The sequence below is a fragment of the Bactrocera tryoni genome, chromosome 1 (genome assembly GCF_016617805.1).
Source record: "Bactrocera tryoni isolate S06 chromosome 1, CSIRO_BtryS06_freeze2, whole genome shotgun sequence".
Taxonomy (NCBI): Eukaryota; Metazoa; Arthropoda; class Insecta; order Diptera; family Tephritidae; genus Bactrocera; species Bactrocera tryoni.
Window position 1 is genome coordinate 4,608,838 of NC_052499.1, and position 11,338 is coordinate 4,620,175.

The 11,338-nt window shown below is 35.2% G+C and overlaps 5 protein-coding genes across 5 annotated transcripts; 2 read left to right on the forward strand and 3 right to left on the reverse strand.

Moving 5' to 3' along the window:
- Positions 1-197: 197 nt before the first annotated feature.
- Positions 198-2,599, reverse strand: LOC120780114 (zinc finger protein 112-like). The gene is made up of 5 exons (XM_040112399.1): positions 2,319-2,599; positions 818-2,256; positions 622-756; positions 439-549; positions 198-332 (listed from the first exon to the last, which is right to left on the reverse strand). The coding sequence occupies exons 1-5, from the start codon at positions 2,454-2,456 to the stop codon at positions 221-223; spliced, it is 1,935 nt and encodes a 644-aa protein (XP_039968333.1). The 5' UTR covers positions 2,457-2,599; the 3' UTR covers positions 198-220.
- A 310-nt stretch (positions 2,600-2,909) lies between these two features.
- On the forward strand, positions 2,910-4,874 carry LOC120781565 (transcription factor Ouib-like). The gene is made up of 6 exons (XM_040113804.1): positions 2,910-3,156; positions 3,231-3,356; positions 3,419-3,951; positions 4,008-4,142; positions 4,203-4,313; positions 4,386-4,874. The coding sequence occupies exons 1-6, from the start codon at positions 3,022-3,024 to the stop codon at positions 4,780-4,782; spliced, it is 1,437 nt and encodes a 478-aa protein (XP_039969738.1). The 5' UTR covers positions 2,910-3,021; the 3' UTR covers positions 4,783-4,874.
- A 139-nt stretch (positions 4,875-5,013) lies between these two features.
- Positions 5,014-6,693, reverse strand: LOC120781575 (transcription factor Ouib-like). The gene is made up of 5 exons (XM_040113813.1): positions 6,478-6,693; positions 5,676-6,421; positions 5,477-5,611; positions 5,304-5,414; positions 5,014-5,250 (listed from the first exon to the last, which is right to left on the reverse strand). Exons 1-5 carry the CDS (start codon positions 6,601-6,603, stop codon positions 5,100-5,102), a joined length of 1,269 nt encoding a protein of 422 aa, XP_039969747.1. The 5' UTR covers positions 6,604-6,693; the 3' UTR covers positions 5,014-5,099.
- Positions 6,694-6,846: 153 nt separating this feature from the next.
- LOC120782680 (protein arginine methyltransferase NDUFAF7 homolog, mitochondrial) lies at positions 6,847-8,596 on the forward strand. The gene is made up of 4 exons (XM_040115068.1): positions 6,847-7,346; positions 7,405-8,055; positions 8,111-8,290; positions 8,371-8,596. The coding sequence occupies exons 1-4, from the start codon at positions 7,005-7,007 to the stop codon at positions 8,533-8,535; spliced, it is 1,338 nt and encodes a 445-aa protein (XP_039971002.1). The 5' UTR covers positions 6,847-7,004; the 3' UTR covers positions 8,536-8,596.
- Positions 8,559-11,020, reverse strand: LOC120782678 (GRIP and coiled-coil domain-containing protein 1). The gene is made up of 3 exons (XM_040115066.1): positions 10,859-11,020; positions 8,929-10,801; positions 8,559-8,868 (listed from the first exon to the last, which is right to left on the reverse strand). Exons 1-3 carry the CDS (start codon positions 10,938-10,940, stop codon positions 8,688-8,690), a joined length of 2,136 nt encoding a protein of 711 aa, XP_039971000.1. The 5' UTR covers positions 10,941-11,020; the 3' UTR covers positions 8,559-8,687.
- Positions 11,021-11,338: the final 318 nt, after the last annotated feature.

Consider the following 11,338-nt stretch of genomic DNA (forward strand, 5'->3'; position numbering starts at 1 on the left):
GATGTTCAGTAAAATATTTATTGGGAAACTATTTTCGATTATAAACAAATAAGCAAAAATTACTTTTTAAATTTTTTTTATATTTTTTTAAGCAGAAAATACTTACACACATGTATGCCATGGTTAAAGATAAAACCTACTCAATAAATTGGTTGTTAGTAATACTAAAACCATAGCATTAATAAAACAGGCTGAAATAAGCTATATGTAATAACTTTATTTAGTTATAATTCCCCAGCTCATTCGCTGTTACAATGTTTTTATGTTGGTTTGTGAGCAGGTGAGATTTTAACTGATGGGGCAGTTTAAATGATTTCTCGCAGGGCTCGCATCTAAAAATAAAAAAAATAATAATAAATATATATATATGTATATATATATTGTTAAGATAATTTTGTTACAAACTCTAAACTTATACATAGTTATAGCTGTACTCACTTAAAAGGCTTTTCATTTGTGTGCACTTTTTCGTGCGTACGAAGCGTAGTGGATAAGGCAAATGATTTGCCACAAATGTTGCACTGGAAAGGTTTCTCATTCGTGTGTATCCTGCAAATTCATTGAGAAGAGTTTTTGTTTATACACTGGGGCATTATCCTTGCAGAAGCGAAAAATACAAACCGTTCGTGTTTTACATGCGTACTTCGATCCGTAAACCTTCGTAAGCAATATTTACATTCGTATGGTTTTTCTCCTGTGTGTATACGCATATGCGCCGTTAGATTACACGCCGCTGTAAAGCGTTTAAAGCATAGCCTATACAATAGAAATATAATAGTTAAACAGTTAAAATGTACATTTCATTTCTTTGACTTACTCGCACTCAAAATTTTTTTCCTTGCGGTGTATTCTCATGTGATAATTTCTAAGGCTTCGACTGGTGAAATGATTGCCACAAACGTCACAGGAAAATAAATACGAATCATTACCTTTTCTGCGTATATGTGGTGAAGCTCGATCCCTGATTTTAATGGTCGTTGAGCTGGGTCGTTTTGTTAATTGATCCTCATTTAATTCCAACTCATGTTGTGGCACCGATTCAGTTTCGATTTCATCTATTAGATACTCTTCTATCTGAACCACAGATCTCGGTGTTTCCGCGTCAACATACTCAGGTTCTTCACCTTCTTCACAACCATCTATTTCTTCGTAATTATCTATTAGTTGAATGCCGTCATCTGCATTAACATCTAGTTCTACATCTTCAATTTGAGAATTCGACGACTCCTCGGTTTTAACGGGTTCTTCGATTAAGTAGTATAACTCCTCTTCGGTTTGTAGCTTTGCTTCTGATTCGTGTGTTGGTGAATTGCTAGAAGTCTTTAGTTTATCTACTCTAATTTCAGTATCTACTGAGTTATCTATGTCATCTTCCTTATCATTATTTGAGTTGTAATCATTATTCTCATCGACTATATCCTCATCACCGATTTTATTGTCATCAGCATAATCCAAAGTATCCACGATGCTTTCGGTATTGTATTTATTTTTTTGTAATCGTAAAGGGGTTTGCTTTGAATTTGTTTTGCTGTCATCAAAGTCCGCTAGTTCATCTTCCTCAGATTCTTGAGCTGTGACAATTTGCTCTGAACAATTTGGTCCTTTTTGTGCCTTACTCAGTTTTCTATTTGACATTTGCAAATGTCTCTGCTTATAATTTGTTTTCCTATTTCTATAGACACCATCCACTTCCGATTCTTCATCATCTTGACCTATAAACTTCTGGTTTGCAGTTGCTTCGTCATGTTTCTTATTAATATTTCTGTCAACCGAGTTCAAATCGACATTGTTGTCATGAATTTTTTTATCATCACTACTTTCTTCATAACTCGATGTATACGTAGCACTATCCTTTCTGTGATATTCCTGGTTTTTTGAGACTAACGATGTACTGGGAATTGTACTTGTGAAATGGGCTTTAGTATTGTCTCTACTATCACCAATCTTTTCTGATAATGGCAACGGACTCGGTAGACTTCCTTCCTTATTATCAAAATATTCCTCCGTTTCTGGATCCCGTTGTTCATTTAATGAAATGAATTCTACATCCTCGTGAAATATTTCTTCTAGTAATTCCACTGAACGTTCTCTTTGTTTATCCATTTTTAACATGGACGTTGCTGATTTAGTCTTTTGAATAACTGACTGCAAATATTCTTCCGAATTTCGACAGGTGGTTCTAAAGTGGTATGCATATTTCAGCAGAAGCAAGCATTTACGACAAATCTTGTCTGGCTGGTTGTCACTGGTTTCCATCTGTAGGAGTTTTTTTTAGGAATTCTTTAAGAGAAATATATACAAAGATTTCGTTCACAAACCTGCACACCAGTAATATCATAAACTTGTCTAACGATTTTAGAATCAATCAAAATATATTTTGCATTATGATTTTGCCCTTCCTCTGCCAAACAAACGCGACAAATATTCCATTTTATGCTGATCTCCATGACTGGCATCCAGATGTATCTTCCTTTTTTCCTGCTTACAGTTTGTTTATATTCAAGTAAATTCGCACTGATCAACTAAAATTTTGTTTATTTACTGCTAGAAGGGAAAATTACACAAATCAAATAACAAAATAAATTCATGCACCAAAACGACAAATTATGATAATCTGTCAAAAGTAATTAGAGATGTGAAAATACATATTTATACTCGGTATCAAGTGTAACTCTTTACTACTTAGAATAACGAACATCTATAGAAAAAAATCTAAGAATATTAGAAAAGTGATTTTGACTTCTAAATATTATATATTAACATTATAAACTAATCAATACTCTTATTTAAGCATTTTTGAGTTGTAGTACATTTTTTATATTACTAAATATTTTTCATCTGAATCACACTTTCCTTGAGATGGCGTTGACTTTGACATTTGTTACTGTCAAAACATTTTGTGACACACATACACAAAGTTAACAATACGCGTATTATGCTATCGATCAAGCAAAATATTTTGTGATTAAGTAAATATAAAGCAAATCCAAAAAGTAAAAGAAAAACAAAAATATTCCAATAATGCATGTTTACGATTTATGTCGCATTTGTTTAACGGAGGATATTAACACAAGCAAAATGCAACCTCTGTTTGAAACCGAAGATGATACATGCAACGAAATTGTGCAGCAAATAGAAGTTTGTGGTGGAATAGTCGTAAGAATTATGCTTAATTACCTTGTACTATTATATGGCAGCATATAAATTAAGGTGTTCTTTTATACTAACAGTTGAAGCCACACGAAGAGTTTCCAAAAATGATTTGCGTGCAGTGCCTAGAAAAGTTGAATGTGTCATTTAAGTTCCGTTCCATGTGTCAAGCAAGCGAACACGCACTTTTGGACGCTATAGTAAAGGTAATAGAGGAAGATTGTAGGTTTAATTTAATCATGATTATAATTGTTAATGCATTATTCAGTCCGAAATGAAGACGGAACCATTAGACTATGAGGGCGCACAAATCATATCTAAACATGAAGAAGATAATGAAGACGAAATGTTCTTTGATATGCATACTGAATTTATTGATGCACAGGAGGTGCATCTAGAGGATATTACTGAAACCGTTGAAGAAGAAGTGCTTGAATCTGATATGGAACCCAATACTGAAAGTGCTGAGGAATTTATTGAATACACGGACAGTGAATATTTTGAAGAAGAATTGCCTAAATCCATAATTAAGAAGACTGCTACGCCAACATATATACAAAGACAGCCAGTAACTAGCGACAATTTGGTTCGTAAGCGAGGACGGCCAAAAACAAAACCCGAGGGGATCTCATTAAAATCGGAATTACATAGTGGTAAGAAATCAAATCGAGGCAGAAAAAAGAAGGAAGAACCTGAAGTTGCAAGTATAATGTGTGAGATATGCGGGAACATATATTCGAAACGTAATTTGTTAAAAATGCATATGAGACGTCATATGGCCGAAAAGCCCTTCGAATGCGAGTAAGTGAAGTACATTACAAAGGACCAACCTTTTTCTTATTTTATTTTGATTACAGAATTTGTGGGAAAACTTTTGCATGCCCTTCCGAAATTGGACGTCATATGCGTGTGCACACTGGAGAAAAACCTTACATTTGTAAATATTGTGGACGAACCTTTGCTGATCGGAGTACAAATATAAAACACGAAAGGTTTGTTTCAAAAATTAACTAAAAATCTTAAGTTGGAATCTACATAAGTCTTTTAAACAGAATACATACAAATGAACGTCCGTTCACTTGTCAAACATGCGGTAAATCTTTCACTTATTCTAATGTTCTGAAAAATCATATGTTAACTCACACCGGCGAAAAACCATTCCCGTAAGTGTCACTTTGCTATAAATATTTCTATAAATCAAAAATGATTGAACTTCGTTGTAACTCTATCTACAGGTGTATACCATGTAATAAGACGTTCTCACGTAAACACCAACTGGATCAGCATATTGCAACTATAACGCATCAGCAAACAGTCAGAAATCTAACTACAACGGACGTGAAAGTGCAACATATGCTACAAGAAGATGAGCCTAATCAGCATGTTTCTAACATAAACCACCATCAAACCCTTCATACAATTAGCGCAACGAATATCAAAGTGGAACATTTGCTACAACAATTCAATCCTAATCAACATATTACCACTATTACACAAGGCCAAGACGACAGAAATCTTTCTGTTTCGCATATGATAGAGGAAGAAATTGATCAAACCTGTGAAAGGCATATTGAAGAGGTAGATGAGGATGCTGAACAACAAGATAGCGATGTATACATAAATACTGAATAATTTGATTTTGATTCGATATGCATACATTTGTATATTTCTTTACACTTAAATATCAATATATACATAATTAAAAGGTACTTTAAGTAACTATATATCTAATATGTATGTAAATTACTTAAATAGCGGTTATGATCTACTTTCATACGAAATCATTTTATAGTCAATGAAATGCGCCCTCCAACCGCACTTCATTGAATAAACAACTGGATTAAAAAATAATAAATTAATAACCCTTAAATTATATTTTCTCACGCACCAGCATTTGTCTACACTCCGTTCAGAACTTTTCGAACTAAATGAGTGAATTCACTTCGTTTTTAAGTGTTCAAAGACGGTTTTGTTAGTGAAAAACATTTGACTTTTTGATTTGTTTGTTGTTGGCGTTCAACGTTTTGTTTGTGGATCAGAGAACGTGTATGTACGATAAGGTGCGTTTGCCGTTGGAAAGATTTATTGCAAAGCGTACATCTGAAAAAAAAAAATACTTTAAAATTATTCTTTTTTTTTAACAATATAAATACTTGAAGGAGCGTTCTCCAGTATGCACAAGCATGTGGTTCTTTAAAACATATGATGTTGTGAACGCTTTACCACATTGTGGGCACCCAAATGGACGTTCGTTTGTATGTGTACTAAAATGTAACAGTATTTGAGTCCAGTGAGATAAATGTGTAAGTGATTTGTAAGAAATTACCGCTCATGCTTAATTCTTGTACTATAGTCCGTGAAACGACGCTCGCAATACTGACAAGGGAATGGACGTTCACCGGTGTGTCGGCGCATATGTCGTTTAAGTTCGCCCTCGGTAAAAAATTTATTCGGACAAACTCTGCAAGTAAGAAATTAATTGTAAAAAATACGCTTGATCTATTCAAGTTCTATAATAAACTGACTCGCATTGTAGAGGCTTTACTCCAGCATGTCGTTTGATATGTGAATAAAAATGGCTACGATACTTAAAATTATTACCACATTGATCACATATATATGTTCGTGGTTTATTCTGCTTTTCTTCTTTAGCTTTCGTCTTCTGATTATCATCGCTCTCTGGATCTTCCCCATTGTTGTTTGCCTTAACTGGCTGAGAGATAATTTCTTCAGGATCTCCATCTTTTTCCTCATTTTCTTCCATTGCTGCTCTTGTTTTATTCGATGGCAAGAGTTCGTAGTCGGAATTTTTCAAGGACTGATTTTCCAACTCTACTTGGGAATCATCGTGCTCCACTTCACCTTCATTAAGTGCATCGAAATCACATTCACTTTCTACTGCAACTTGTAAAATATAACCCGAACGGGTATTGAAGTCCAAATCTGCTGTTTCAATTCCCTTACTATATGACAAAAATTCATCCTTCACTGAAGTAGATTCCTTTTCCATGGCGCTAGCAATTTGTCTCTGCCTGTTTTCATTTTCCTTAGCATATGACAAAAATTCAACCTTTACTGAAGTAGATTCCTTGATGGAGTTATCACTGGAAATTTGTTTCTGTCTACGTTTCTGATCGAAATGACACATGTATTCTGAACTGGAAAAATACGTTTGCGCTGAAATGCAACGATTACGAAATTCGTAAGCCCGTTCCAATTCTTTTTCGCAATCCGAACACATTGCGGACGGTAAATTGCTGAGATTTTTTAACTGTAACAAACACAAGAAAAGACTTATTGGGAATATTCTCAAATATATTTTAGTACCTGGATATTAGTTAGTTGGAATATCCTTCGAAGTGCTGATTTTCTACTTCTGTCAAAGAGCGAAGTCGTGGTTTTGTTTTCACAGCATCCCGCGCAAAGCCTGCATAGTTTCAAATCTTGTCGCATCTTAAGTACTTATTTTTTAATTTTTATGTTTTATATCTACTAATAATCAAAATAATATACAACTCGTATTTGTTGATAACCAAAATGTAAATAAAACAAAATATTTATATTTGTAGTGTTGCCATCATCATTAATCATGAAAACAATAAAAATATTCTAGAATAATAATATATGAATTTTTAGTTTTTATTTTTATACTATACACTTGTTTTTGTAATATATCACTTGTCATTTACAAGATGGTTTGACTTCATAATTGCTGTATAGTTTATAAAAAAATATTGTGAGGAAACTCCCATACCAAAACCAAAACACAGAATGACAAGCCTTACAACGAAGCAACACTTTAAACATTGTGCAAAAGTTATGCACCTTAAAAATTCAAATAAATACTACTTGCAATGAGTAAACGCTCGTTAAATTGCTTATTTGGCTGTTTGGCTGCTAATTCTCGATATTGTCGAAACTACAGTTACAAAGCAGTGCGTCGACCGGATACTGCAATATTATCCCGCAAATTGACAGCGCCACAGGTGGAGTCAAAACCAGATGAACTTCAAGCACCAAATGATTTAACTAAACATTTAAGAGCAAAAATATTGGCAACAGGACCGATTACAGTAGCGGAGTATATGCGCGAAGTGCTAACCAATCCCTTAAGTGGATATTACATGAATCGAGATGTTTTCGGACGCGAAGGAGATTTCATCACATCACCGGAAATTTGCCAAATTTTCGGCGAGGTATACCTCTTTCACATGTTTGTATATAATTGATGCACGTTTTAATATTTTATAACAGCTAGTGGCTGTTTGGGTCGTAAGTGAGTGGCGAAAACTGGGTAGTCCAACTCCATTTCAAGTTGTTGAGCTTGGGCCTGGTCGGGGTACATTGGCACGCGATGTTCTAAAAGTCTTGACACAATTTAAACTCGCCGGACAATTTTCTATGCATATGGTGGAGATAAGTCCCTATTTAAGCAAAGTGCAAGCTCAACGTCTTTGTTTTAGCAGCGAGATTGTAAACGACGAAAATTCTTCTCACTACTTGACAGGTAAAACAGCAACTGGTACGAAAGTATTCTGGCACAAGCGATTGGAGGATGTCCCAAACGCATTTTCCATAATATTGGCACACGAATTCTTCGATGCTTTACCAGTGCATAAACTACAACGAGATGAAAAATATTGGAAGGAAGTCTTAATTGATGTCAATGACAGTAATGGCAACGATTTCGATAATAAACAACAGTTTCGTTATGTAATCTCAAAATCTCAGACCCCAGTATCACATTTGTTCACGTCAATTACTGGAGAGACACGTGATTGCCTTGAGTATTCATTAGATACAGATCGTATTATTAATATCATAGCGAATAGGTTTGAGAGTGATGGTGGTATTGCGTTAATAATGGATTATGGTCATTTTGGTGAAAAAGGAGACACATTCAGAGTGAGGAAAATTCATGTTGTTTCATTATTTAAATTTATATAACCTAATTATATAGGCTTTTAAAAGTCATCAACTACATGAACCACTACTAGCTCCTGGCACAGCGGATTTAACGGCTGATGTAGACTTTAGACAAATTAAACGCGTTGCAGAAGAAAATGGCAAAGTACTTTGTTTTGGGCCTGTTGAGCAAGGCTGCTTCTTAAAAAATATGGAAGGCGAGGCTCGTCTTGAGGTAATAAAACTTTAATGCAACTATTGGTATTTTTATTTAATTACTCCCTTGTATTCAATGCCAAAATGTATCTTCTACAGAAATTGCTTTCAAATGCTTTGCCTGAAAATCGTGATGCCATTAGAAGTGGTTATAAAATGTTGACAGATCCGGAACAGATGGGCAGACGTTTTAAATTCTTTTCGATATTTCCAGCCGTATTGAAAGAACACCTTAAAAAATTTCCAATCAGTGGCTTTTATTAATATGTAAACAATTATATTCAGAGTTTGTTTAAATAATAGATATATTAGATAATTTATTAAACTTTTGTTTTGTTACAAATGTTGATACTGTTAACAATATAGTTTTTTGGTTACACGCACACACATATTGTACATGGTGCAAATGCAAGATTTTATTTTTTTTGGAATGCGTTATTAATCGTCTGCATCTCGGCTGGTGTTAACTGCAACACAGCACTTATAGCATTCAACATATGCCGCTTGCCATCTGGATCTCGTGTTACAATATAACTAATGATCACGTTCTTCAAATATTCCAGATTTGCTCCTTCTCGTGTTTTGCAACGCTCCAGCCTAAAAATAAAATATATATGTAGTTTTAATTGTTAACAAAATGTTCAATGGCATATTGACCTGTCGACTTGCTCCTCAAGTAATGCTATCTTATCGCAGAGATCCTCCTGTGCGTTCACCTTCTCCTGTATAGCCTTACGCAAACTGGATTCAGCAACATATTTTGCTTTTCGCAATGCGGCTATTTCGATATCTTTCCGAGCTATCTCATTGGCGTAGTGTAGCATATGGCAGTTTTCACCGACTGAAAGCTTCTTCGATTTAATTGGAACCTTTGAGCTCAATTGTGTGTTGCCACTCCCTGCTCCAACTCCATCATTACTCTCAGCATCGGATGCTGAAGTGGGCAAGTTCTCAGAATGGACGTCAACGGTCGAAGGAGATGTTACATTATGAAAAATTTCAAAAGATGTCTGCAATGTTTTTATTTCTTGCTCCTTTTCATCGAGCAGTTGCAAGGATCGTTGCCTTTGCTTTTGTAATTGTTGTTCCAAATCAACCACTTTACAACGTGTCTCATTCTCCAACTCACTTAATTTATTTTTCCATTTAGCACGTTCTTCTTTTAGTGCGTTTCTCATTTTTTCTGCCTGGTTTTTTAGATCTAGTTCTTGCTCATCGATATTACGGTTCAGTACTTTAACTTTTTCTTGCAAAGTAGATATATGCGTTTTTTGGCTATGTAAACGATCTTGTTGTTGTGCCAGTTCGGCCTTACAAGAGTCGTATTGGTGTTGTAAGCTAGCTAATTCCTCATGACATTGTGTGTGCTCCGCGCTGACTGAAAATAATTTACTTATATCGACAGGATTTGTACTACGCGAATTTTCAGCCAACAACAACTTTTTCAGATGTATAATTTCATCAACTATAACTGAAATATCATAGGTTATATTACTTTTCCTACGTCGAGATTGATCCACATCGAAAGAGTTTAGCTCGCTTGGCAAACTCGATTGTGAATCAGAACTTCGTTCTAACTCCTGTAGTTTCTTTCGTAGCACATGTATGCTTTCTTGGTCCTGTTGTCGTAGACGATCATAGTTTCCAACGGTTGCACTTAGCTCGGCTAAACGCTCCTCTAAATTGGCGACACGATCTTCGTGTAAAGCTGCCTGGCGTCTACTTTGATCTTCTGCTTGCAGCACACGTCGCTGTTCATTCTTTATTGCAATTGCGTGTTGTTCCTTAAGTTGTTGCATTTGTTGCTGTACTTGTTTTAATATAATCATATTATCTGTTGGGTCACCGACATCTTTCGCGGTAAGCTGCGAGCTATTACCTCCCAATTTCATTTCTTTCAACTGTGCTTTGCTCTCTTTTAGTTGTGCTTGTAGCTCGCGTATTCGGGCATTCTCCGTTTCATTATTGGCGAATTGTGTTTTGAAATTGTTTAATTGCATTTCAATATTTTCCTTCAGATGTCTTTCATCAGCATATAGCTTTTGTAACTCTCGTATCATTATCATCTGATTATTTGTTTCTTTTTCCCGCTCCTGACATTCTATTATCCACTTTGCCTTAATTTCATCAAGGTGAGCCTTAGCTTTAACTTCATTCTCTTTAATCGTCTTCTTTAAATCGGCGATGAAATCATCCTTCTGTGTTAGTTGACCTCGTAAATGTTTTTTATCAGCCTGAAAGGATGCTTCCATCCGTGACTTCTCTGCTGATAAAGTAGCCAATGAATTCATCAATGTCATGATCTGTGATTGCAATTGTTGTTTTTCATCTATCACACAGTTTGAATCATCTGGGGGTGCTATATCGGGGTCGTCAACCTTTTTAGCGTCGAGAGCATCTGAAATGCCTCTTGAGGAGACATCTGAAGATGCTTTTTCGTTATTAGTTTCTTTCGAAGTTGTTAGTGCAGCCAAGCTTGATTCAAGAGCCTCCTTTTCTTTTAACAAGCCTTTATATGCGGTGACCACATCTATTGATTGTGAAATTATACAATTTTTTGTATTTTTTCTAATAGTATCATAGTTACCTTTCAAGCGCTTTTCATATCGAATTAGCTGCTCCTTTTGTGAAGACACCAAAGCCTCTAATTCACGTTTATTACGATCCATTGTATGGAAAAAATTTACATTTTACCAAATAAATAATTTATACTCTATTCGTTTACGTCGACAGAAAACAGCTGATGATCATGATTTTGTTTATTTATTTTTTGTTCATTAGTAGAAAGGGTGTTGCCATTTAAACACATAGTTTGCAGTCAATTTGATAGAGGCTGTTAATAAACCAACGATTACCTTCATCCCGCCCAAATGATGTCAGGAGCACCACCACAAAAGTTCGTAATAAGCGGAGTCAAGAAAGGAAATAAGTGGTGCTAAGGTTAAGCGAGATAAACGTAAGTGGTCGCAGAAACACTGGACCCAAAAGTCAAGGAGAAGAAACGGGTCCGCCAACAAAACGCGCACAATAATCACAGAAGTTAATTAAGGAGGAAAGCAATGAAGAA

Excerpts from the sequence above, each read along its gene's own strand:
- LOC120781575 (XM_040113813.1), bottom strand. The coding sequence starts at position 6,603 with ATGCGACAAGATTTGAAACTATGCAGGCTTTGCGCGGGATGCTGTGAA. Across the intron at positions 6,422-6,477 it reads TCCAACTAACTAATATCCAG|TTAAAAAATCTCAGCAATTT; the intron begins GTACTAAAATAT and ends TGTTTGTTACAG. Across the intron at positions 5,251-5,303 it reads ACTGGAGAACGCTCCTTCAA|ATGTACGCTTTGCAATAAAT; the intron begins GTATTTATATTG and ends TTTTTTTTTCAG.
- LOC120782680 (XM_040115068.1), top strand. The coding sequence starts at position 7,005 with ATGAGTAAACGCTCGTTAAATTGCTTATTTGGCTGTTTGGCTGCTAAT. Across the intron at positions 7,347-7,404 it reads TTTGCCAAATTTTCGGCGAG|CTAGTGGCTGTTTGGGTCGT; the intron begins GTATACCTCTTT and ends ATTTTATAACAG. Across the intron at positions 8,056-8,110 it reads AAAAAGGAGACACATTCAGA|GCTTTTAAAAGTCATCAACT; the intron begins GTGAGGAAAATT and ends CTAATTATATAG.
- LOC120781565 (XM_040113804.1), top strand. The coding sequence starts at position 3,022 with ATGCATGTTTACGATTTATGTCGCATTTGTTTAACGGAGGATATTAAC. Across the intron at positions 3,952-4,007 it reads GAAAAGCCCTTCGAATGCGA|AATTTGTGGGAAAACTTTTG; the intron begins GTAAGTGAAGTA and ends TTTTGATTACAG. Across the intron at positions 4,143-4,202 it reads ACAAATATAAAACACGAAAG|AATACATACAAATGAACGTC; the intron begins GTTTGTTTCAAA and ends TCTTTTAAACAG.
- LOC120780114 (XM_040112399.1), bottom strand. The coding sequence starts at position 2,456 with ATGCCAGTCATGGAGATCAGCATAAAATGGAATATTTGTCGCGTTTGT. Across the intron at positions 550-621 it reads ACGCATGTAAAACACGAACG|GATACACACGAATGAGAAAC; the intron begins GTTTGTATTTTT and ends ATGAATTTGCAG. Across the intron at positions 333-438 it reads ACAAATGAAAAGCCTTTTAA|ATGCGAGCCCTGCGAGAAAT; the intron begins GTGAGTACAGCT and ends TTTTATTTTTAG.
- LOC120782678 (XM_040115066.1), bottom strand. The coding sequence starts at position 10,940 with ATGGATCGTAATAAACGTGAATTAGAGGCTTTGGTGTCTTCACAAAAG. Across the intron at positions 10,802-10,858 it reads ATATGAAAAGCGCTTGAAAG|ATGTGGTCACCGCATATAAA; the intron begins GTAACTATGATA and ends CACAATCAATAG. Across the intron at positions 8,869-8,928 it reads CTTGAGGAGCAAGTCGACAG|GCTGGAGCGTTGCAAAACAC; the intron begins GTCAATATGCCA and ends TTTTATTTTTAG.